This window comes from Electrophorus electricus, chromosome 13, assembly GCF_041902795.1.
Source record: "Electrophorus electricus isolate QZ-2024a chromosome 13, ASM4190279v1, whole genome shotgun sequence".
NCBI classification, from domain to species: Eukaryota; Metazoa; Chordata; class Actinopteri; order Gymnotiformes; family Gymnotidae; genus Electrophorus; species Electrophorus electricus.
In genome coordinates, this window is record NC_137509.1 from 6,553,560 (window position 1) to 6,576,958 (window position 23,399).

At 42.4% G+C, this 23,399-nt stretch overlaps 3 protein-coding genes across 7 annotated transcripts; 2 read left to right on the top strand and 1 right to left on the bottom strand.

Moving 5' to 3' along the window:
• The first annotated feature begins 94 nt into the window (after positions 1-94).
• On the top strand, positions 95-7,329 carry rgp1 (GP1 homolog, RAB6A GEF complex partner 1). Of its 3 annotated transcripts, XM_081694598.1 has the most exons (10): positions 95-569; positions 1,056-1,171; positions 3,307-3,440; positions 4,436-4,519; positions 4,685-4,834; positions 5,132-5,278; positions 5,518-5,645; positions 6,149-6,326; positions 6,687-6,799; positions 7,253-7,329. In XM_081694598.1, exons 2-10 carry the CDS (start codon positions 1,056-1,058, stop codon positions 7,265-7,267), a joined length of 1,065 nt encoding a protein of 354 aa, XP_081550724.1. In that variant the 5' UTR covers positions 95-569; the 3' UTR covers positions 7,268-7,329. The 3 variants fall into 3 exon arrangements, with proteins under 3 accessions (XP_081550724.1, XP_026867314.1, XP_026867315.1); XM_027011513.3 differs by having other exon boundaries at positions 99-569; positions 6,687-7,329; XM_027011514.3 differs by having other exon boundaries at positions 99-541; positions 6,687-7,329.
• An 83-nt stretch (positions 7,330-7,412) lies between these two features.
• msmp1 (microseminoprotein, prostate associated 1) lies at positions 7,413-8,593 on the bottom strand. Its single transcript, XM_027011515.3, has 3 exons — positions 8,492-8,593; positions 8,043-8,151; positions 7,413-7,841 (listed from the first exon to the last, which is right to left on the bottom strand). Exons 1-3 carry the CDS (start codon positions 8,583-8,585, stop codon positions 7,673-7,675), a joined length of 372 nt encoding a protein of 123 aa, XP_026867316.1. The 5' UTR covers positions 8,586-8,593; the 3' UTR covers positions 7,413-7,672.
• A 2,945-nt stretch (positions 8,594-11,538) lies between these two features.
• Positions 11,539-23,026, top strand: pik3c3 (phosphatidylinositol 3-kinase, catalytic subunit type 3). Of its 3 annotated transcripts, XM_081694551.1 has the most exons (26): positions 11,539-12,009; positions 12,904-13,092; positions 13,574-13,717; positions 13,918-14,047; positions 14,274-14,300; positions 15,044-15,130; positions 15,252-15,347; positions 15,531-15,602; positions 15,711-15,815; positions 15,913-16,005; positions 16,437-16,622; positions 17,081-17,223; positions 17,480-17,558; positions 18,159-18,226; positions 18,477-18,582; positions 18,740-18,856; positions 18,976-19,107; positions 19,357-19,485; positions 19,807-19,876; positions 20,021-20,085; positions 21,068-21,152; positions 21,497-21,571; positions 21,673-21,841; positions 22,224-22,314; positions 22,459-22,584; positions 22,744-23,026. In XM_081694551.1, the coding sequence occupies exons 1-26, from the start codon at positions 11,945-11,947 to the stop codon at positions 22,756-22,758; spliced, it is 2,664 nt and encodes an 887-aa protein (XP_081550677.1). In that variant the 5' UTR covers positions 11,539-11,944; the 3' UTR covers positions 22,759-23,026. The 3 variants fall into 3 exon arrangements, with proteins under 3 accessions (XP_081550677.1, XP_026867306.2, XP_081550678.1); XM_027011505.3 differs by lacking the exon at positions 14,274-14,300 and having other exon boundaries at positions 11,540-12,009; XM_081694552.1 differs by lacking the exons at positions 11,539-12,009; positions 12,904-13,092; positions 13,574-13,717; positions 14,274-14,300 and having other exon boundaries at positions 13,986-14,105.
• Positions 23,027-23,399: the final 373 nt, after the last annotated feature.

A 23,399-nucleotide genomic window follows, 5' to 3' on the forward strand; every position in this document is an offset into this window, starting at 1 on the left:
TCGTGAAGACCTACTTTCCATTCTTTATTCATTGATAGGGCATTATTATTATTATTATGGTGTATACTGTTTTTACTGAATATATACTGCACGAGGATGTGGCAGAACAATTACAGATAAGTACACGATGTTTTTTGTTATTGAAAGTAAAGTTGAGCTTTACCCCATCGTTTGGTGTCGACTTTTATTACGTCACATCTGCCACGGCGGTGACTCTGGTGGCCAACCAAAACGGGTAGAGTTTATACAATTTTAAATGTATTTCCATATATATATATATGGATGAAATAGTATAGATAGACAGTTCTAAACGTGTGCACAAGTGGAGTTTAGTGATGTATTTGGCTATTGAAGATTTGCCGATCAACCCGATTAGTTAATCCAGAAAAACGTTATACTTGGACACCTCATTACTCCCTCGACTTGTTTTGTTTTTGAGACGCTGGAGCGTCTCCAGTTGTTACTTCTAACCATTTGTTTATTTTAATATTCGTTTATTTGTGATCAGTCCTGCGACTTCTACCTTTGAGCATAACAACTGGTAAATTTCCGCTTTTACCAAAGCCAAGGTATTTTAGATGTTACACATGCATGTGGTGGCCTCATCTATAACTTATTTAAAAAGAAAAGTAACACAAACCAGTAGCTAACAAGCAAGTGACTAACTTAAGATGGCTAATTAGCTAGATAGTAGTATTAGCTTTCGAATAACTAGTGAGCAACGTTTTATCTAACCTCGACAAAAGACAATAATATCGAAAACATTCTTGTAATTATCTATATAGATAGATAGTTGGCTAACGTCATTTTTAAATTAAATAGCATTTCTTTGATGTGTATTGTATTTGGTTACCGATTTAAAGTACCTTCTACAACTGGGTCACTTAAACATGACTGCCGATGTGGTGCTTAAATTTGCTAAGCTTTTCTTGGCCATAAGGATTAGATAATGGTCGGACAGCCAGCTGCTTCATATTATACAATGCCTACATAACTTGCGTTAAAAGCGGAGTATTCTTAAAGTATATTCGTCTTATTGCCTTTGTTCCTCTTAGATGATTGAAGTGGTGGCCTCCGTGGCCCGAGGGCCCGTGTTTCTGGCTGGAGAGGTTTTAGAGTGCCTCGTTACCTTCACGAATCCGATGTCCCACCTTTCTACTAGTGCAAGCAGGTAAGGGCAACCATCCCTGAAACGCACCCAAGACACAATCATATCCTGATTATGACTGTTTTGCACAAGTATTCCGTAAAGCACAACAAAGTTACTTTTTTTTATATGTATACTTTATTGAATTGGCACATACATAGTGATGTCGCTAAGTGTGTACATGTTCACATTACATGGTACTCAGTACTCAGGAAGGTAAGAGCTACTGTCAGAACATGATGTACCAGCCAATTGGACAAACACTAATCAGTAGTTGTGCCAGCTACTTTATTCGAAACACATACTTTGCACAACATTCACTGTGCACTTTATTAATTATACTTGACTTGGTGCATTTTATAGATGTACAGTTAGAATCTGCCCATCTATTGGCATGTACAATGTGTCAGGTAAATGCTACCTTGTTCCTTATTGGTTAGTTTCTGACTACAGAAACACCACTGACTCAGTATTCTTTTTGTGTCGGATTATTCTCATCCCAGTAGTTACACTGACATGGTAGTGGGTGTGGCACTTGTATGAGTGTCAGGCACAGCACCAGTGCTGTGGTGTTTTTACATGTGTTGGTGTTACTGCTGGGTTGAGAGTGGATTGCCATACAAAAACTATCCAGTCAACAACAGCTCCACTGACCAATAATTAAGAGCTGGTGGATGGATAACCAATTCTTAATGGTACTATGTAAACTGTAGTCTCTATCTGTACACCTACAAGGTGTTCGTATTAAATAAATAAAGTGCATGGTGAGTGTATTCCTAGTCATGTGCCTTTGTTGTTCCAAGCAAAGAGAAAACACCACATCAACAAAAGTATTGGGGGACACCTTTTAATCATTTAATTCAGGTGTTTCATTCAGTCCCATTGCCACAGGTATAAAAGATCAAGGTCTGTCTTTACAAACATTTGTGAAAGAATGGGTCATTCTGAAGAGTTCTCTGAATTCATGCATGTTACTGTAGGATGCCACCATTAAAACAAGTCAGGTCATGACATTTCATCCCTCCTAGATATTCTATGATCAGCTATAAGAGGTATTATTGAAAAGTGTAAGATTTTAGGAACCACAGCAACTCAGCTGTGGCGGACAGCGTAAAGTTACAGTGCGGTGTCACCAAGTAATGGGGTGCATAGTGCGTAAAAGACGCCAATGCTCTGCTGACTCAATAACTGCAGAGTTCCAAACCTCCTTGTTCATAAGCATGAAAACTGTACACTTGGAGCTTCATGGGTTTCCATGGCCAAACAGCTGCATGTAAGCCTTACATCACCAATCATATTGTCAAGCGTGGTGTACATTGACACATTGACAGAGTGGTGTAAAGCATACCGCCACTGGACTTTGGAGCAGTGGAAACGTGTTCTTTGAATTGATGAATCACACTTCTTTATCTGGCAGTCTGATGGATGTGTCTGGGTTAACTAATGCCGGGACAACATTACCTGCCCGACTGCATTGTGACAGCTATAAAGTTTGGTGGAGGAAAAATAATGCTATGGGGTTGTTTTTCAGGGGTTGGCCTAGGCCCCTTAGATTCAGTCGAGGGAAATCATAATGCATCACCATACCAAGACATTTTGGACAATTGTACGCTTCCAACATTGTGGAAATCAAACACCTTTCGGATGAACTAGAACGGAGATTGAGAGCCAGGCCCTCTTGTCTAACATCAGTGTCTGACCTCACAAATGCTTTTCTGCATGAATCAAAGGTTCTAACAAACACATTCCAAAGTCTTGTAGAAAGTCTTCCCAGAAAAGTGGAAGCTGTTATAGCTGCAAAGTGGGACCAACTCTTTATTAATGCCTGTGCATTTATAATGGAATGTCATAAAAGCTCCTTTAGGTGTCCCAATATTTTGCCTATATAGTTTATTTCATACAAAAGACAAAACTTAATATCTTCTGCTTGCTGTGGCCATATTGTTGATGGCATTTAGTTAATACCACAAGCCCACAATATTCTTCTACATTTGTGTAGTAATAAAAGTTTTTATTTTGAAAAGCAGAGCTAATCTTATTTTTACAAGCCAAGTAATAGTTCTCTTATCTAGTTATAAATTGTAAACACACTGTTTTGTACTTTGTGTACTACACAGAGAAGGTTCTTACTGTATGCTGTTCTTCTCTCTTATCATTAGTGAGATGCTTGCATGGGCCAGTGCTCAGATCCACTGCCAATTCCATGCCAGTGAGAGCCGTGTGGCTGTGCCCTGTCAGAGCTCCAAGCAGGATGTGCAGGTAGAGAGTGACACCGTGCTTATCCCCAGCAGAGGTGAGACCCTGGACAATTTCAGTAACTTGGACAATTTCAGTGCCTCCTCTTTAGGGGTAAGTCTAGCTTACTCATGGTTACCCACAGAAGAACTCCATGTATCTTAATCTTTTGGAAAAGTACAATATATGTAACAGTAAGAGACTGGACCACAATGATAGATTTATGAATGAACATTCCATGTAGGATATAACAATCACCTCTGATTATTTTTATCCAGCTTTGGTCATTAATACAGTTGTTACATTTGTCTATCATATGGAGGCAGCATAACTAAATCAAGCTGTGCAAGTTCAATAAAGGGCTAGGATGAAACTCAACATATCATTGTTTATGCAAACTAGCTCGTGATATCTACTCACAGCTAGTCATCACTCATTGAATGGAAATATTGACTGACTTGTCACCTCTTGATTAATATTTACTTTGTAGAAGATAGATTCTTGCCTTCTTATCCATGCATTCATATTGTGTTTACACTTTAATCCTTAATGTGTTCATTGTTTTCCTTGCACCAGTGTGTTTTAGCCACTAATATGTGTAAATGGAAAATATTCAGTGTCTGGACTGTAAATAGATATCTACTGACAGTAGACTGTCAGTAGATATTCAGTATCTCTAGATGTAACTACAGTTACATCTATAGATAAGAGGCTCTTCCATGTTTGACCTTAACTTTTGTACGACAGGCTAAACGGGTGTAATAGTGTGGTTAGTCCAAAGTTGGTGTGCGTGACTGGGATTAGATTAGATTAGATTAGATGAATTTTAAATACATTTTCCCATTGGATTTAAAGAATGATTAGTGTTTATGTAACAGAAGAGCTCTTTAATTTTAGATTTGTTAAAGGCTTCATTCATAAATTCATAAGATCTTTGATTTCAGCATTATCAGTCATGCAGTGTCTGATATAGTTGAATGTGTTGTTTGGCTGTGTTAATGATGGGACTGTTTTATCTTATGTTCATGTTCTTTTCACTCTGCTCTTGGTTAGGGGAAAGAGGCCAGTGCATGCTAGACACTCCACCCAAGATTCTGTTCTGTGATCTCCGGCTGGACCCTGGAGAGAGTAAAACTTGTAGGCTTCTCTTTTTAATCCAGTCAATGGGCTAGCTATCTGTATCATCTTTTTCTTAGGCCGAATGTTCACTCATTACGTCCTGTTCTATGCTCATGTTCACTTTGTCCTTCTCTGTCTCCCATCTTTTTGCTCCCTTGTGTTTTGTGATCCTCTTTTGTACAGATTCTTACAGTGAGCTTGTTCCCATGGATGGACCTCCTAGTTTCCGTGGCCAGGCAGTCAAATACGTATACAAGTTGACAATTGGCTGCCAGAGAGTCAACTCTCCCATTAAGCTTCTGCGTGTTCCCTTCAGAGTGCTTGTGCTGCATGGTAGGTGTCACACGGGCTGTCAGCAGGCTCACCAGGACACTACAGGGCATCATTATTGCCTTTGAGCATGCAGACATCTGCTCTAATCATATTGTAATGGGACAGGTACCCTACTGGAACAGTATTCAGCTTCATTTAAAGACTTCTTTTAATTCTCTCTCATATTGGTGAGATCTGTCACTGGATTTGTCACCGGTATGCAAGTCAAGGCAATTCCTGATTGTTGATTTATGAATTATAATAGAAAAGGCCCATTGGTAGAAAGTGTGTGTGTGTGTGCATGTGCATGTGTGATAGGTATGCCAGAGCCCCCATTTCCACAGGATGAGGAAGTGGCCCCCTCAAACCCTTTCCTGGAGGAGGAAGAGGGAGGGAGGAGGGACACAAGACCACTGGAACGAGCACTGGACATGCTGATGATCACCACCTCACGCCGCACTCCACGTGAGTCTGTCTGTGAGTCTGTCTGTGAGTCTTTCTGTCTTCCTGTGAATATATAATGAGTCATAGTTGATTTTTTTATTTTATTTTTTTAATTGTTTTCTATGTCAATGTTTGGTCTTTAACTCTTCTGTTCACTCTATTGTCCCCACACAAATCTCTTTATCTTTGGTTACAGTTTGTGTTTTTGAACATATTTTCTCTAGTCAAGCATTAAGCTTGCCTTTCTCGTCACTCCATAGATCTGTTTAATATCACTAACGCGCGAGGCAAGGTGGCCAAATTCTGCATCTTTAAGACAATGTACAGACTAGGAGAGGACATCATAGGCACATTCACCTTTTCAGAAGGAGATATCCCATGTTTACAGGTAAAACATCCCACGGAAGCCTCTATTCTTAATAGCCTTGAGCATGATCCTCTTTAAAAAACAAAAACACAAAAAAATGACCAGTAGTACACAAATTTAAGTTAAGTTGTTCAAAAGGAGTGACTTGTATTAACGTTAGACCTATGTTTAGAACTACATTTTATTGATCTTCTCCTATCTCCATAGTGTCTTATAACAATTGTTTCAATCAGAACACAGTGCCGCTAGACCTGTATACTAAGGACTCAGTGTAGTCCTTGAGAATGCACAGCCTGTCAGTGTTTTTGTTGTGTTACAATTTCTAACATACCTGGACTGAAGTGTGTTTGGGGGGGAAATAAAATTTTGGTAAGGCTGGGGGTCTCGGGGTACTTAATTGAATACTCTTCAACTTAAACTGTTGGAACAATGTAAAGATAGTGAAAACATAAAATAAAATGTGGTAGATGGGATTTGTCTGTAAGTACTTAAATGTATGTGTGTTTGTGGGGGTATGATGCCAGTACTCAGTAAGCCTGCAAAGTGAGGAGGAGGTTCATGAGCAGTACCGCAGGCGGCCAGGTCAGGCAGTCAGCGTGACCTCTCACGCTCGGCACCTGGAGTCATGCCTGCACACAGCCTCCAGCCACTTCTCCCTGCCTGTCCCACTCAACGTTACGCCTGGCTTCAGCACCGACATTGGTCTGTCCACATTCATACCCTTTGCACTTTCTATTGTGTTATTGTTAAAGGACCTTGTCTCACTTTATTAGCTCCAAAATGGAGCTCTGTGATCATGTTTTGTTATCTTGTTTGAAGCGGGTTCATCTGAGGACACAACTGAAATGATTCTAGTTTATTGCGTTTGCCAGACATTTGCCTAGGAGCTATTGTGTATCAAAGTCTTAGAATAAGAGCCTTTACCCAGGATACGATTTGGCCTGTCATGTGATAATGCATTCACTGCCACAGATTGGAGGTACCTGGTTCTGGATAAGCATAATTATTTGCTGTTGCATGCTGTTGTGATGCACTGTTCTTTGGCTTTTCTCCTTTCTCCAGTGACCCTAAGATGGCGACTACACTTCGAGTTTGTCACAGCAAGAGAGCCAGTGGAGCTTCCTACTGTTCTTCAGAACCAATCAGAAGTCACCATATGGACTGGGACTGAGCAGGTAGATGTGGACACCTTCAGTTGGGACCTACCAATTAAAGTGCTGCCCACAAATCCAGCGCTTGCTTCATATGTTTCACAGTTTACAGGGACCAATAGCATCAATATCTGATTGGGAAGAAAGTGAGTCTGTGTATGTATGTGTGTGTGTGTGCGTGCATTTTCTGAATCTTGTTCTGGGATTCCAGATCAAAAGCCAGACTCTTGTTTCTGGTTGTTTTATTTGGTTTTATCTTTTTGCAGTGCAGTGAACATATGGATAACTAGAAAGACTTGTCAACTCATGCTAAACACTTTTACCATTTCTCGTGTGACCTACTCAGGACCTTTTTGAATATTTATTTAATATTTCTTTGCTAATTTACATCATTTTACATCAAATGTCTGAGAAGCTGCTCTACTTTTTTTATGCAAATGTGTGCTGTACTTCAGTACGCATTTCTCTATGTTACAGAATACAGTGTTGTAAAGAGATTCCTAAAGAAAGTGTTTCGAGCTCTTGGCAAATAAAATACTGGAAACATACAAGAATGTATCCTGCTACTTTCCATGACAATATTAAGAAAAATGTTACATATTTTTCCATATTTTATTCAGATAAATGTGGCTAGGTATACAAGAAATAAAATGAATACATGTGCTAGCAGAAGGCGCCGATTATTTACAGTGGTGCATTAGGTGGATTACAAAACAGCACTTAAAATCTTCTTTAAGTAGTATTTCCAGGTCATTGGTACTGAGCTTTTGTTATTAACTTTGTGAATCTAACTTTAAAAAAGCAGCAAAAATTGTTATTTTGTGATTATAAAGGCTACAAGTGAAGCAAGATATCAGACAAACAGGCATGACAGATGCAAAGCTCCAAGTTGCCTCCTTAACCTGCTAGTTTCATGTTCATACTTCCGTGGCTGGGGTCCACGCTGTTACCCTCTCCCGGTATGCAGGGCAGGCGTGGGTCAGAGGCCAACACCAGGGTCACCTTGCACATTGGAGATTCGACACGCACCTCACACCAAGGGGGGAAGTCCACTGGCCAATGCACACTGAGGATGGAAATTGTCTGAATTAAAAATATGAAGATGGTCTATGGCTTCAACAGAAATAGTATCACTCGAATGTGCTGGCACATTAAACAGTGAAAGAAGGGTAAGCGGGAACTGAGGCCTAACGACCATCTTTTAGCCCTTATTGTGAGCAGGTTAGTGGGGAAGTGCTCCGTTAGGACAGAGAATAGTTACACTGACGTTTCACAGCATCCCACTCCGACTGGGTGTAGACAGGTGCACTGCACACAGCCCTGCTCCATCCAGCTGTCTCCCAGAGAATAGCGTCTCCCCTTGTACTCACACAGAGCTGTGGAGGGAGACAGCAGAGAAGAAACTTTACTTTAAAAGAAAAAAACAACATTCAACCTAGCAACCATGTTTCCAGGTGTGTCTCCTCAAATAATGGAAGGGCTTACATACCTTGCATTAATTCTTATTTTATTGACCCTCTAATACTATAGTAAGTTATGTTGGCTCCACTTATTCTGTCAAGGCTACCATTGAAGGGCAGCTGGTTTCATTAGGCTCCCTACTCTGTCTAATAGGAGAACCTATTTGTGAAAGCAGGTCACCTTAAAGACACCCATATTCAGATATTTGATAAAGTATTATTTCTGTATATGGTGCTTATCAGAGGTTAATCTCACCTTGAGAATTGAAGTGGCATTCCATTGGAGCTGCGAAACAAGTTGCCCACATCGAAATGCCAACCAAGAACATCTTCATCCACTGTCCTGCCATTTCTTTTCTCTTCTTCTATCGCTTGTTCTCTGAATCTCCTTTCGTTTTTGCACCTCCATTTATACCAATTACACTACTCCCCCCCCCCCCCCCCCCCACACACACACACACATTTTTATGGGCCTGGGGTGCAGGGAGGGCTTTGCCCCCACTATGAGGCATGGCATTTCAAAGAGGGGGCAGGTTGGTTTGGGGGTGGGGGTTGTTGGAAAGGCAAAAGGCTGTGGCTTGGCTTGGCACCCTTCGATCTGTTTCTCTAGATGTTGCCATTCTCCGCTCCATTGGGCATGACCTCGAAAAATGATAGAAATATTGATGCATCTTGAGATGACTAAGAGTAAGGGAAGGAGGGAGAGGTGAGGCAGGAGGCAAGAGAACGAGTGAAAGAAGAAGGGATGGCTATCCTACATAGCCAAGGCCATTGTGTCAGTGTTACCTAATCATTAACACCTAATGTAGTTGTCACCTGGCTGGACCAATGCAGCTTATTCCTGAGGGTGGTCAGCTCCACATCATCAACCTCAGCAGACAGGTGCTATTGATCTCTGAAGGCAAAATTCACCAAGCGGTTACTAGGTAGTCCTCAAAAAACCAAACAGACAGGCCTGTCGCTTTGTGGCTGGAGGTCTTAGCTCATAGTCATGATGTCATGTGTCCATTTTGTGACTGTACATGGAAAGGGTCCAGCTTCAGTGGGCTCTTCAGTGGATGTTTGGGTAGCAAGAAGGAGTTATTATACCACTTATATTTAGGTGTGTGTATGTATGCGTGTGTATGTATGTATGTGTGTGTGTGTATATATATATATATATATATGCATGTTCAAAGAAAATGTAATGTGTCTGATTTTGCTGTGTGTTTGTGTTCAAAGTGTTGAGTAAAGCTGACTTGTACACATCTGTTGTTTTGTCTGTCACATGGAGAAGGGAGGCAGTAATGCCCTTGAGTGGCACCTTTCCTCATTAAACACATTTTCTAGTTACATTGGTGTTGTGCAGTGGATGTGCGTGTGTGTGTGTATGTGTTTGTGTCTTCAGTTAGAGAGTATTTGAGTGACGAGTTGTACAGGTGTGTGTAACAAGAAGGCATGCCTAGGACACTAAGAAGGTAAAACTCCTTGAGCCAGAACAAAACATTACATACTTCTCCCTCACATTAGCTCATAACTCATCCCTTTTGCTATCAAGGTGGAAAAAATTGTGATAGGAGAAACAGGCCTTTTATTAAGAGACCCTGGGGCCCCACAATTCTTTGTGTGGAGCATTCATGCCCCTGTCACCTCCACAGTAGTTTGTGAGCTGTTGAAAGCTCCTCACCATGTCAGGACTGTGTTGTTGCTACTCAGTGGCTGGGACATACGCCACAGTGTGGACAGAGTGAGTCACCGCTGCCCTCGGATAGCACTCTGTGTCTCTGAGGAGCTGGGCTTCAGCTTCGAGGCTGCAATGCCTATCAACATTTCACTAATGTACTGTGTCTTTGTAAATAGCAACAAATCAATTCTAGTAAAACAGAACTTAGTGTTCATGTATGAAAGTTATTATATTATGAAACAGTGTTCATTTATCAAACTGTTTAATGTTTTTAAGATTACAAGAAGCACATTGGAACTTATATACGGTGTTATTATCCTCTCCAAACTGCCCTAAAGAATCATTTGTGATTTTAGTTCAGATCACACCAAACAGGACCTAAATGCTTATCTGCTTTTAGTGGACTGTACTTAATATACCTAAAAAAGTTCAAAAACATAACAGACCATGCCTATGAACAATTGACCACTCATACACACAGTAAGGCTCTTTACATTGCCTGACATTTTGGAAGCCTGACCAAGCTCAAAAGGCCAGCTCCGTATCACACCCCATGAATGCAGGTGTGCATAAGGGAGAAAGGCTGGGCCCTAGCTGCGAGTCTGAGCAGCAGTCTTTGAGAGAGCAATGGCCCTTGTCTTCTTAAACAACTTTTTAACACTGAGTTGAGCATTCAATAGACTGAAGTGCTGGTTTGGAGACTGACTCATCACACCGGCATACATATCACTTCAGGCCAGCCCTCAGCAGGGAAGAGAAAGTTCTGAGGTTGGGGCCTGGGCAGCGAGCACATTGAAACCATGAATGTAAATTAAATGAAGGAACAGTAAGTTTCTTTGCTGGTTTTATTGGCTTGGTCTTTCTTTCCTCCTTGGTCAAGCAGAAGGGCAGAAAGCATATTTTGCATGCAAAATAGTACAAGGATGATGTTTTCTGTGTGCCGAATTTAAGAGAAAATGTCACCACCAATACTGGTGAGATCACTTCGCTACAGTTCCAAGCTGTAGTTGTAAAATATGTTTTCCTGTTCTTCTGTATTTGATTTCTTTATTTTCTTTTGCTCCAGCACAGTGAGGGGTAAGTAACCTGAGATTCAAACTGTAAGATATCAGTTTAACCTGTCAAAGAAAAAAATCAACAATGAAATGGCATTATCTAAAGAAACATATATCCAAACACCCTGCTCTGCATTTTTGTTTAAACACAAAATTACATTGTTGTTAAAACACTAAATTGTGCTAAATGTTGGGGCCTTGTTTGGACCCTGGGTCTTATGTGGTGCACTTGTAGTGTATTTGAACAATTCATGGCTGTTCTCTTGTCCGTTCCTCAGTTACAAAACTACGGAAATGTGTGATATCTGGAATCTGAAAGAATTAGCTAAATGTATAAAATAAATACATTAAATAAAACAATATCATTCCTAGTAAACAATAAAAATAAATTTCCCTCCATCTCTTTGGCATGTATAATTTACCTATAGTTCAGATGATTATGCTAGTTGTAATTTATTCGTAAATTCTGTTTAAGTACGTTCATTTTAAATGGTAGATTAAGTTTGTTCCATTTTACTTTCCGTGCAATATCACAACCAGGAAGCGCGGTGTAGCTCTAAGAAGTCGGGTCTAGGTCGTCAGATGCAACTTTTGACTGCGCTTGTGCTCGAAGACGTGGGTATCGATTGTTCATGCCTGTTTTGATTTTGTCATATTTTCCTCGAGAAAAAGAAGGCACCATGGAAACACAGATGTCCACAAAGACTTAGACATCATCATAATTCATGACCACCCAAGCTTTTGCCATGCTGATTGTTTATAATAAGACTGTCTGATACAAATAGTGATTTTATGCAGCGCAGGAGTTATTTTTAGCTGCTAAGCTGGAAGCTAGCGTAGCCGCATTCAGTAGTGGGCTCTTTTGCTCGGCCCTACTAGCTAGCTAGCTAGCTAGCTAACCTAGGTTACTGCTACTTAACATTACCACCGCGTGAATAATTTTGTATTCCCATTGGTATTTAATTTTATAGTCATTCTTCATAAATTGACGATGGATACAGACAAGTTCAACTATGTGTACAGTTGCGACCTAGACATAAATGTTCAACTGAAAATGTAAGTATTCCTCCTTACACATTGTTTTCATGGCACAACTAAGCACTGGCTAAATGTCTTAGTGCTGGGTTAGCTGATTTGTGAGTAAATCAAGAAGCCCTTAACATAAGCTGATAAGTAGGCCGCCTTAGTAAGCTATCTGATAGCTAGCTAGCGTTAACCAACTGCCTCTAGTTAACCGCGCTGGATGGCTATTTGACAATAATTTACGTTTAGGCTGTTTCTACCTATTGCTAGTTAGCTGGACTTATGTGAATCTTGGTAGCTAGCAGAATGGATGCTTCATATAGCTAATTTACTTTATGGTTTTTGTATGATCTTTTTTATTTATTGTTTCTAACAAGGTCCGTTAGTTCCACAGCTTGTCAACTATAGGTTATTTGCCTTGTTTATTAAGCGAAACTTGACACAGTAACTCACATGAATAATTGTTATTGACTGGAGAGAGAGCATTTGTGTCTGAGGGGCGGCCATTTGTCCACTGACATCATTCACGGTCGGACAGACTTTTGCCCTCGTGCTGTTTTCGTGATAGCCGTTTACGAGCAGATGTGTTCAACGAGGATCAAAAATAAACCGCCTGTGTTTTATTCTTCTACACACCCACATAACGGAACTGCTTCATTTCATTGCATATTTCTATTACGTTCGTCAGTGCAGCAGCTGAAACTCTCGGTACAAATAAACAATCAAAGAGAAGATGTATAGTTCAGTAGCCCGTAATGTACAGTAACAACACAAAGGGAACTCCTGCTCTCTCGTGTTCTCCTAATAAAGCCATTCCTGTAGAGAGTCATATTGTGAAATGATAAACATGACCCTAGGAGTGTTGTTGGTGGTGATCATGATTCTTCTGTGAAGCTTAGATGATTGGAATCTGTTTGAATTTTACAGAGGAAGTTTGGAAGGCAAGCGGGGACAGAAGAGCTATAAGGCTTTGCTGGAAGACCCAATGCTGCGTTTCTCTGGCCTCTACCAGGAGAGCTGCTCAGACTTGTATGTTACCTGTCAGGTGTTTGCAGAGGGCAAGCCACTGGCCTTGCCTGTTCGCACATCTTATAAAGCTTTCAGTACCCGGTGGAAGTAAGTACTTCTTAATACAATTATATCTCACATGAATGTGCATGTGATAAGAAATCAGTCAAATATACTTTGGTGTGTGCCACAAACTATGACCTGGAATTATTTAGGCTTCATTAGTTCTACTTTTTCTCAGTACTCGTAGTTCTGTGCTATGCATTTACAGCGATTGGAAGACTCATATCCAGACAGACTTACATTACTAGTTATGTATGCTTTATTACATTCTAGTCAGTGTGTGTGTTCCCTGGGAATTATAGAACACACGCCCTTGGTGATGGTGACTTGCTTTATCAGTTGAGCTACAGAAAACAGGATTTCCCACATGATTAGTGATAATGCAGAATGGGTTTATATTTTTGCTGAAAAACTCTCTGTATTATTAACATTATTGTATGTGTCTCAAACTCAGAGAAGATACAAAAGCAATAGTCAGTGCATAAGCTGTTCACTGAGTCCAGGGGTGTGTTCTGTTTGTTTGCAGCTGGAATGAGTGGCTGAGGTTGCCGGTGAAGTACCCTGACCTGCCACAGAGTGCTCAGGTAGCGCTCACTGTGTGGGACATCTATGGGCCTGGACGGGCCACACCTGTAGGGGGCACCACTGTCACCCTGTTTGGGAAATATGGGTGAGGGTCTGTCACACAGTCGTGCGTTCCACCCCAACACCACCCACCCCAGCCCCTCGGGAAACGGCTACAAACAGAAGCTATAATCTGTGCAAGTGTTCTTAAAGTTTCCACCCTTGCTTGGTTTTTTTTTTAACTCGCTGTTTTTGTCTCTCTTTCTTTGTCTCCCCCCTCTCCTCATCCCTGTGTCACCCCCTCAGAATGTTCCGGCAAGGCATGCATGACCTGAAGGTGTGGCCGGGGGTGGAGGGCGATGGCTCGGAGCCCACTCGCACGCCAGGCAGGACGAGCAGCACTCTTGCCGAGGACCAGATGGGCAGGCTGGCTAAGGTCAGTGCAGCGGCACACATACGGACAGGCTGCTGTGCTTCAGTGAGGAGGGTCATGAGTGAGTGTTTGTGTTTTATGTGTATAGGAAACATACACATGAGTGTCTGCATGGGGAAGAAAAAAAAAAAGAGAGAGAATGCATTGTGGTGTGTGTGTGTGTGTGTGTGTGTGTGTGTGTGTGGTATGTGAGTTGAACAGGACATGATTTAACTGCTGTCTGTTCCAGGGCCCAGACCTGGAGCTACTTAGTGATGTGAGTACAAGAATAAACACAGGGCAAGAATGATGAATGTGTTCCTCAAGTGTGTGTGTGTGTGTGTGTGTGTGTGTACAGCGTGTTGAATAAATGTGAGCTGGTGTGGTTGTGTTAAGTGTGTGAAGAGGACGTGTTTTAGTGTTCTGCCAGCATTCAGTATGCAAGCAGGGTACTGCACTCAGGGCCTTAATAACCTTCCATAAGCATTTTGACGCACTTTAAAAAACTGATTTCTCTTTTGGAATGCATTCCTCTTTTTGTGATCACATTATTTTAATTAAATAAAAGTTTCCAAGTGTATAAAGTAGAATTGAGCCATAAATTGCAAAATGTCGTCATTAGCACAGTGGCTGTTAAATTACTAACACCATGCAGCCTAGTTGTCAGCCTGGTTGTCTGTTTTTCTTATCAGAGACTGGTGTTCTTTTAAGGAAATCTTGCTAACTATGCTGCACTGGGAGCAGTGTGAACCTTCCTGGTTTGGGTCCAGTTTGTGCTACCACCCACAGAATGATTTGCTTGGCTAATAAGTGAATGCCTGTGTCTATTTGTGGTCATTTGTTGCTGACACACTGATATGCCTTGATTGGCTGAGGGTTTCTATATTGCACAACATGCCTCTTCCGCTGTTGTTTTGTTCTTTTTATATCACACTCACTCAGGCTCACAATTTCCATCTCCGTCCCTTCTTCTGTCTGTCGCTCTCTGTATCTCTCTCTCTGTCTCTCTCTACTTCCTAGCTGACAAAGGCTCATCGTCAGGGCCACATGGTGAAAGTTGACTGGCTGGATCGCTTGACTTTCAGGGAGATTGAGATGATCAATGAGGTGAGACAGTAGTCAAAAAGCTAATGCATAATAATGTGTGACAGGAATAACTATCTAATTATATTGTACTAGAAAACTGCCATTTACAAATTGTTGTTAAGTATCGGTATTTTGTCTACAGAGTGAAAAACGTAGTTCCAACTTCATGTACCTTATGGTGGAATTCCCCAGAGTCAAGAGTGGAGAGACTGAGTACAGTATAGTCTACTATGAAAAGGTTTGCAGACTTTGGCTTCATTTCCAGTGAGCCCAAAACAGCTTTGACAGATTTCTTTTCACAGGCCAGTCTTTTTGCCAAAAAAACCTTTGTGCTGACAACTACCTACATATTTCATAACCAAATTGCAACTGAGATGTTGCTAACCAAGATTTGCATAGTAACATGTTGGTGTTTCTACAGGATGGAGATGAAGCATCACCGTTGTTGACCAGTTCTGACATAGTTAAAGTCCCTGACCCACAGATGTGCATGGTAAGTGAGCTACTTATGTTGGAGAGGCCTGGGGTATTAGCAAGGCAGCACCTCATGCTAAAGAGGATGACACACACAGCTTTGACCTGTGATGTGCTTGTGGTGTAGGAGAATCTGGTAGAGAGCAAACACCACAAGCTGGCTCGCAGTCTTCGGAGCGGGCCATCTGACCACGACCTGAAGCCCAACGCTGCCACCAGAGACCAACTCAACGTGAGTGAGGGACACAAACTCTGACAGAACGTGTGTGAGTGTAAGCGATTTGAGCACCAGGGGTTTTAACGCAGTGCTTGTTGGTGTCTGTCTGCAGATTATTGTCAGCTACCCCCCCACCAAGCAGCTGAGCTCTGAAGAGCAGGACCTTGTGTGGAAGTTCAGATATTACCTCACCACTCAGGAAAAGGTATGTGGGGTGGGGTGCGGTGGGTGCGTGTAACAAGGACATTGGATTGCTTTCAGATGAGAAATCAAAGTAGAAGTGTAGACTTCATAAAGTTCTGCAAAGCACTAGACTTACTGAAGTAATTCTGTGAATTGAATGAAAAAAACGTTGAGAAACACGAGTTCTGTCATTGTTTCAGGATTTATACAGGCAAAAAAGTGCACTCTAACCCTCTGTGTGTGTGTCTGTGTGTGTGTGTCTGTGTGTGTGTGTCTGTGTGTGTGTGTCTGTCTGTGTGTGTGTCTGTCTGTGTGTGTGTGTCTGTGTGTGTGTGTCTGTGTGTGTGTGTCTGTGTGTGTGTGTCTGTGTGTGTGTGTCTGTGTGTGTGTGTCTGTGTGTGTGTGTCTGTGTGTGTGTGTCCGTGTGTCTGTGTGTTTCTCTCTGTCTGGCAGGCCCTGACTAAGTTCCTGAAGTGTGTAAACTGGGCACTACCACAGGAAGCCAAGCAAGCGCTGGAGCTGCTGGGGAAGTGGAAGCCTATGGATGTGGAGGACTCTCTGGAGCTGCTCTCCTCCCAGTTCACCAACCCCACAGTCCGACGCTATGCTGTCGCCCGCCTGCAGCAGGCTGACGACGAGGTGAGGCCGTGGGGGCGGGGTCAAGAGGACACACTATGCTCTGCTTTAACACCAACACAGTCATATATAGTCTAACAGCTAAAACATAAACATAAATCAGCATATTAACAGTTTACTGTTAATACTGTTATTAACAGTTTATACAGTATCTTTCATACTGCTGAGTCAGACTTTACCCTATAATTTCACTTATTTCAGTAGCTAGCTATCTTAATTTTAAAGATAAACAGTTTTTATATCTGTTAAGTCTAACTTTGGGGTACATGGTCCTGACTTGCTTTTAGAGGAGTGTAGGAATTCTCCCTCTGCTCTTCTCTTTATATTTTTTGCTTTGAGAATTTAGTCAGTGAAGTTGCATTGATACCTGACTTATTTCTTTTGCAGTGATTATAGATGTGTGAGAGACAAACAGCTTAGTGCTGTGTTCAGTGAATGACTGGTTCTCTCTGGCTGTGTAGGATCTCCTGATGTACCTGCTGCAGCTGGTTCAGGCTCTGAAGTATGAGAATTTTAATGATATCCAGGGTGGCTTGGAGCCAGGCAGCAAGCGGGAAAGCCAGGGCGGCCTGGGAGAAAGCTCCACCCTCAGCGACCTGGACAGGTGAGGCTGAGCACAGCAGCCAGACACTGTCATTCCTTCACACCATTTCTAAGTGGAACTTTAAAAATGGCGGATCAAATGGGCTAGACTAAATGTTTGTTTATGAGAACGTTTATTTAGCTGTTTTTCAAACCTGTATCAGCATTTATTGTGTGAGTAGCAAAAAAAAACCCAAAAAAACCCTTTAAAACCTAAGTGCCAAATCACATAAAAAGGTAAGAGTAAAACTTTTTAAACTGATGAAATTATGGTTCAGTTCTCAGATTGCATCAGCTGCTATGGCAACCCCCAGCACACAGAAGGGCAAAGAGGTGGCAGATGGAGAAAGCCTGGAGGTAAAAGAGCAGGGGCTGCTGGTGGCGGTGGTGGGTGGTGGTGGGTGGTGGCGGAGGTGGGTAGTGGTGGGTGGTGGTGGTGGGTAGTGGTGGTGGTGGGGGGGGTGGTGGTGGCGGCGGCGGCGGTGGGTGGTGGTGGGTGGTGGCGGCGGTGGGTTGTGGTGGGCGGTGGTGGTGGGTAGTGGTGGTGGGGGGGGGTGGTGGTGGCGGCGGCGGCGGTGGGTGGTGGTGGGTGGTGGCGGCGGTGGGTTGTGGTGGGCGGTGGCGGTGGGTGGTGGCGGCGGTGGGTGGTGGCGGCGGTGGGTGGTGGCGGCGGTGGGTGGTGGTGGGTGGTGTTGGGTGGTGGCGGCGGTGGGTAGTGGTGGGTGGTGGCGGCGGTGGGTAGTGGTGGTGGCGGTGGGTGGTGGCGGCGGTGGGTGGTGGTGGGTGGTGGCGGCGGTGGGTGGTGTTGGGTGGTGGCGGCGGTGGGTAGTGGTGGTGGCGGTGGGTGGTGGCGGCGGTGGGTGGTGGTGGTGGTGGCGGCGGTGGGTGGTGGTGGGTGGTGGTGATGATATTCCTGGTGGAGTGTAAATATCTGTGCACATAATGTGTGTTCTACAGCAAGATCTGTGTACATTCCTCATTTCACGTGCCTGCAAGAACTCAACGCTTGCAAACTACTTGTACTGGTAAGTGTATGTATGTATGTAGAATAAATGCATTTCAGTAACTCTGTGTGCAAATGCATGTGCAAACATGATCGTGTTTCTGATTACTTTAGGAAGTGCTCCAAGGTGTGTGTGTGTGTGTGTGTGTGTGTGTGTGTGTGTGTGTGTGTGTGTGTGTGTGTGTGTGTGTGTGTGTGTGTGTGTGTGTGTGTGTGTGTGTGTGTGTGTGTGTGTGTGTGTAATTATATCCCCCTGTTATCTCCTCCTAAAGGTATGTTATAGTGGAGTGTGAGGACCAGGACACACAGCAGAGAGACCCAAAGACTCATGACATGTATCTGAATGTGATGAGGCGATTCAGCCAAGCTCTGCTCAAGGTAAATGCACACTCAGTGGTTCCCTTGCAGCTGCTATGTGTGTGGTGGATTGCAACCTCTAGTCCTCTACCATAACATGTAAATTATTTTTACAGCAATTGGTAACCTTAAGTTTGTCAGTTCACTGTCATATTCTTTTTCTCTCTCCCTCTGTCAGGGTGACAAGAATGTTAGGGTGATGCGTTCTCTGCTGGCTGCACAGCAGACGTTTGTTGATAGACTAGTACAGCTCATGAAGGCTGTTCAGAGAGAGAGTGGCAATCGCAAGAAAAAGGTACGCCTTGGTACACACACACACAGACAAACATAAACATTTGCGCGTCAGTGTCCTTGTAGCTAGAGTTTTGTCTAAAGGTGTGTTTGTGTGTGTGTATGCATGAATTTGTCTGGCAGACAGAGAGATTACAGACTCTCCTGGCTGATAATGAGAAGGTGAATCTGTGTGAGATTGAGCCCATCCCTCTGCCCCTGGAGCCTCAGGTGCGCATCCGGGGCATTATACCAGACACTGCTACGCTCTTCAAGGTACTGCACGGTCACTCACACCCCCCAGGCCTCAGACTCCGCTCACGCTATATCCAGCTTCAGATTCAATGCTTCTCATTTCTCACAACCATTTTGTTTTTCTTTTTAGTTTTGATTGTAGTTACAAAATCCTTACCCTGTTCCTGTCTATTCCTTCATAAGTCATACTCTCTTGTCGTGCTGTTTTCTCTGTCTCTTCCTTTCTCTATCCCTCTCAATCTCTTATTTTTCTCTGTGTTTCTGGCCCAGAGTGCTCTGATGCCTGCCAAGCTGATCTTTAAGGCTGAAGATGGGGAGCTGTATCCTGTTATCTTTAAACATGGAGACGACCTGCGGCAGGATCAGCTCATCCTGCAGATCATTTCCCTCATGGACAAGGTAAGATGCTCCACACATACCCACACCCACTCACATATGTATACATATAGCTGTCCATTAATTATCTAGTGGTAGCTCAGTGGTTAAGGTACTCTACTGGTAATCAGAAGGTTGCCACTTCAAGCCCCACTGATGTCAAGTTACCACTGTTGGGCCCCTGAGAAAGGCCTTTAACTCTCAATTTCTCAAATTATACTCTATCATAAGTGTAAGATGATTTGGATAAAAGTGTCAGCTAAATGCCGTAAATGTAAAAATGTACATGTGCACGTGTGGCGTAGTGCTGTGCTTTATTTCCAGCTGCTTCTTTGTTGTTTATAGCTGCTGAGGAAAGAGAATCTGGACCTGAAGCTGACACCATACAAAGTGCTGGCGACCAGCACCAAACATGGTCAGTAACACCAGCACCCAACACAGTTAGTAATACTAAATGCAGCAGTTTTACATGAACCAAACAGAGCTTTTTCCGTTTAACGTTGCTGCTTTGTCTCTGTATGCACTCATAGCCCAACTGTGTCTCCATGTGCATTCTCAGGATTCATGCAGTTTGTGCAATCGGTCCCTGTGGCAGAAGTCCTTGCTACTGAAGGCAATATTCAGGTGGGAGTTTCAGTCATTGCTGGGTCACATTCCGTACAGTACACGAGTAACTTCTCAGGGTCATACATTTATTTTATCACTCTTAAAAGCACCAGTATTCACAGTTGGCACAATGACCTAAGGATTTATTGTGTTGAATGTCAGCTTTACACATTTACCTTTTTTGGGGTGAGCCAAATATCAGCTGTGGCTTCTTTTAGACGTGGTTCACCCATTTCTGTTGTTGGATATTTGGCTGCTCATTTGTTTTCTTGACCAGCTGTATGTAGGTGCATCATTAGTTTATTCACAAGATGTTCTACAGTTCACCATACATGTGATATTTGCATTTGGAGTATGTTGCTGTCAAAATGAGGATCAAAAGATTTTCAGTGGTAATAAAGGGGCATTACTGACAGAATCTGGGAAACCGGTATAAACTAATCAGAGCCATAGCTCTGATTAACAATGACTACCCTGGTGCTGTAGATGGCAGCAAGAAGATAAAGTCTGTATTGTGCAGAAGCTGTTTAACTGCTGATAGTCAGCCACATGCCTCAAACCCCGAGGATTCGCCTAGCCTCAGAACCACTGAGCAGGCTTCTCTCTTACTGATCAGAAGTGTGAAAACTGAGTTTCCAGAACTATCACAAATAGAAAATGGTTTCATTATATCCCTATTGGAGCAACACCAGGCAAGCTGTCCATTGTCCTGACATGTTGATGGATCACAGACATCAGTCATCATTTGCAAAGGATTTGTGACCAAGTACTAAACATGGTGTTATTCAACATTTTTAATTTTTCTGTCTACTTATGGACCTTTGATCATGCAAAAGGGCTTTGCATATGTATAGCTGATGGCTGTACATACTCTGACATTAAAGCAATACAACAAAAATACATTGAATGATGAATTTCTGCAGATTTGTCTGAAGTGTTTTGTAAATGGTTCATATTTTGTAGAAATATTTAAGAGCTGACCTTTTACCCCACCTTGCAGAGTTTTTTCCGGAAATATGCCCCCAGTGATAAAGGACCCTACGGCATCAGCGCTGAGGTCATGGACACCTACGTGAAGAGCTGCGGTAAGCTGCCCCTCTCTCCCCAGTGGTCTGTGTTTGATGCAAATTCTGTAGGTAATCAGAAGGCTCTGCTTTTCTACTTTTCTGTTTAATTAACTATTTTCCTGGAACTGTTATGTTTGTTTGCTTACTATGGGTGATCATGAATATCTAAAAATGTACTGAATAGGTTTGTATGTAGTTCCGTGCTGACCAGATGGCAAAAAGATATTGAAATAAATCATACCTTTTTGATAGATGATGATGATGATTAGTCTTGTGCAAATTAGTATGTCAACAGTGTTTGTGACCTGTGGTTTTAGCTTCTGTGTTGTGCATGTGTGGCACATGCCTTGTGTGTATTACAGCTGGCTACTGTGTCATCACCTACATCCTTGGAGTTGGGGACAGACACTTGGACAACCTGCTTCTTACCAAGACTGGTACAGTTCTGCACTATTTCATCTGGGTTCCCTCGTTAATGATACAATGCTATAATGTGTATAGTGTCGTACATTTGCCGATGGCTCCCATGCTCGTGCAGGGAAGTTGTTCCATATTGACTTTGGCTATATTCTGGGACGGGACCCCAAACCGCTGCCTCCACCCATGAAGCTGAGCAAGGAGATGGTGGAGGGTATGGGTGGCACACAGAGCGAACAATACCAAGAGTTTAGGAAACAGTGTTACACTGCCTTCCTGCACCTGCGCAGGTAACACGCACACACACACTCCTGTATCGCCACACCTAAGACAACAAAACATTTGACTTGTATGTTCAGTGTAACTGTATCTCTACTGCTAATTAGATTCTAGCCCAAGGTTTAACCCTAGCCTTAACCATAAATTATTTATAACTACAAGCCTAATTCTAAACCAAACTAACAAAATACACAACCATTTTGGCTCATTTAATTTAAAAATGTGCCATAACATGCATAATTCGTTCATATGTAAATTAATTTTGGTAACTAACAGAAGTCAGCACTCACCACTCTAATAGGAGCCTGTCTTGCCCCTCTTCTCACTAGCCACTTCACTAGGTTTTTCAAACAGCTATGGTTAATGCATTTATGTGGTGGTGTTGCCTTCCAGATATTCTAACCTCATTTTGAACCTGTTCTCCCTAATGGTTGATGCCAATATTCCGGACATCGCTCTGGAGCCGGACAAGACGGTTAAAAAGGTGTGCATGTGTGTTTACATGTGCAATTTGTTCAGTATATTTATGTTGTATTCATGTCTGCTAAGAAACATTTGTAAAGTATACCATTGTGATCTTTTTTATTTTCCACCCAGTTGATTTATGTTCTGTGCCCGCCCCTTCCAGGTACAGGATAAGTTCCGATTGGACCTGTCAGATGAGGAGGCGGTACACTACATGCAGAGTCTGATAGATGAGAGTGTGGGAGCTCTGTTTGCTGCTGTGGTTGAGCAGATACACAAGTTTGCTCAGGTAGCTGACTGTTTTTTTTTTTATATACTCTAAGGCTCTTGTCCCTTCACTGTAATAGTGATACCTGGTGATGTTCTTTGTTGTGACTCTTGGTCTCTATATGCATGCCTTATTTATGTCACATTTATGAAATGCATTTTGTTTTTTTCTCCCCCCCAGTACTGGCGCAGGTAAAGAGGCATGGTCATCTATGACATGGAGAAGTGGACAGATGTTGTCATAGTAACCTAGGCAGGCAAGAACAAATGAGAGTTGAGACAAGGAGAGAAAGAACAGTGCCAAGACCAACTCGGAGTGTGTGCAAACGTCAGTGTTTCCTCCACTGGAAACACTGCAGCTGGGCACTGTTGTTTCTGTAAATATTATACATACTATATGAAATTGTATTGCATTGTTTATGTATTAAAAAAAATCACAGTAAAATATAGAAATTTACAAAGTTCTTAAAGTTGTGGATTCCTCCTTTTGGTTGAGTTTGTATTGAATATATAGAGTTTGTCAGTTTTGTCAATGCAAATGAAAAGTAAGAATGTTCCCACTGTACATTTGACTAAACCAAAATTAGTCAGGAAACATTGATACTGTGCTTTTCAAAAAGAAAAAATTGCTTTATACAAATTAAAGCTATATAGGCTATAGCTGCTGGTATTAACATTTTAGCTTCATCTCATGTTCCTAATTAGCAAAAAGGGAGATGCATAGACCTGGGTATCAGTTTGGTGAGAACAGTGGTTATTTTGAATAGTCATGTGAGGCTCTGGTCTTTAATTTGAGTGAGTCACCCAATGAATGAGTCTACTGCCAAACTGATTCAC

Coding starts and splice junctions, on each gene's coding strand:
- pik3c3 (XM_081694551.1), top strand. CDS start 11,945: ATGGATACAGACAAGTTCAACTATGTGTACAGTTGCGACCTAGACATA. Junction 15,131..15,251: donor AGATTGAGATGATCAATGAG/GTGAGACAGTAG, acceptor TTTTGTCTACAG/AGTGAAAAACGTAGTTCCAA. Junction 19,108..19,356: donor ACACTGCTACGCTCTTCAAG/GTACTGCACGGT, acceptor TTTCTGGCCCAG/AGTGCTCTGATGCCTGCCAA.
- rgp1 (XM_027011513.3), top strand. CDS start 1,056: ATGATTGAAGTGGTGGCCTCCGTGGCCCGAGGGCCCGTGTTTCTGGCT. Junction 1,172..3,306: donor CTTTCTACTAGTGCAAGCAG/GTAAGGGCAACC, acceptor TCTTATCATTAG/TGAGATGCTTGCATGGGCCA. Junction 3,441..4,435: donor CGTGCTTATCCCCAGCAGAG/GTGAGACCCTGG, acceptor GCTCTTGGTTAG/GGGAAAGAGGCCAGTGCATG.
- msmp1 (XM_027011515.3), bottom strand. CDS start 8,585: ATGGCAGGACAGTGGATGAAGATGTTCTTGGTTGGCATTTCGATGTGG. Junction 8,152..8,491: donor ATGCCACTTCAATTCTCAAG/GTGAGATTAACC, acceptor CTCCCTCCACAG/CTCTGTGTGAGTACAAGGGG. Junction 7,842..8,042: donor GGAGTGGGATGCTGTGAAAC/GTCAGTGTAACT, acceptor TTCCATCCTCAG/TGTGCATTGGCCAGTGGACT.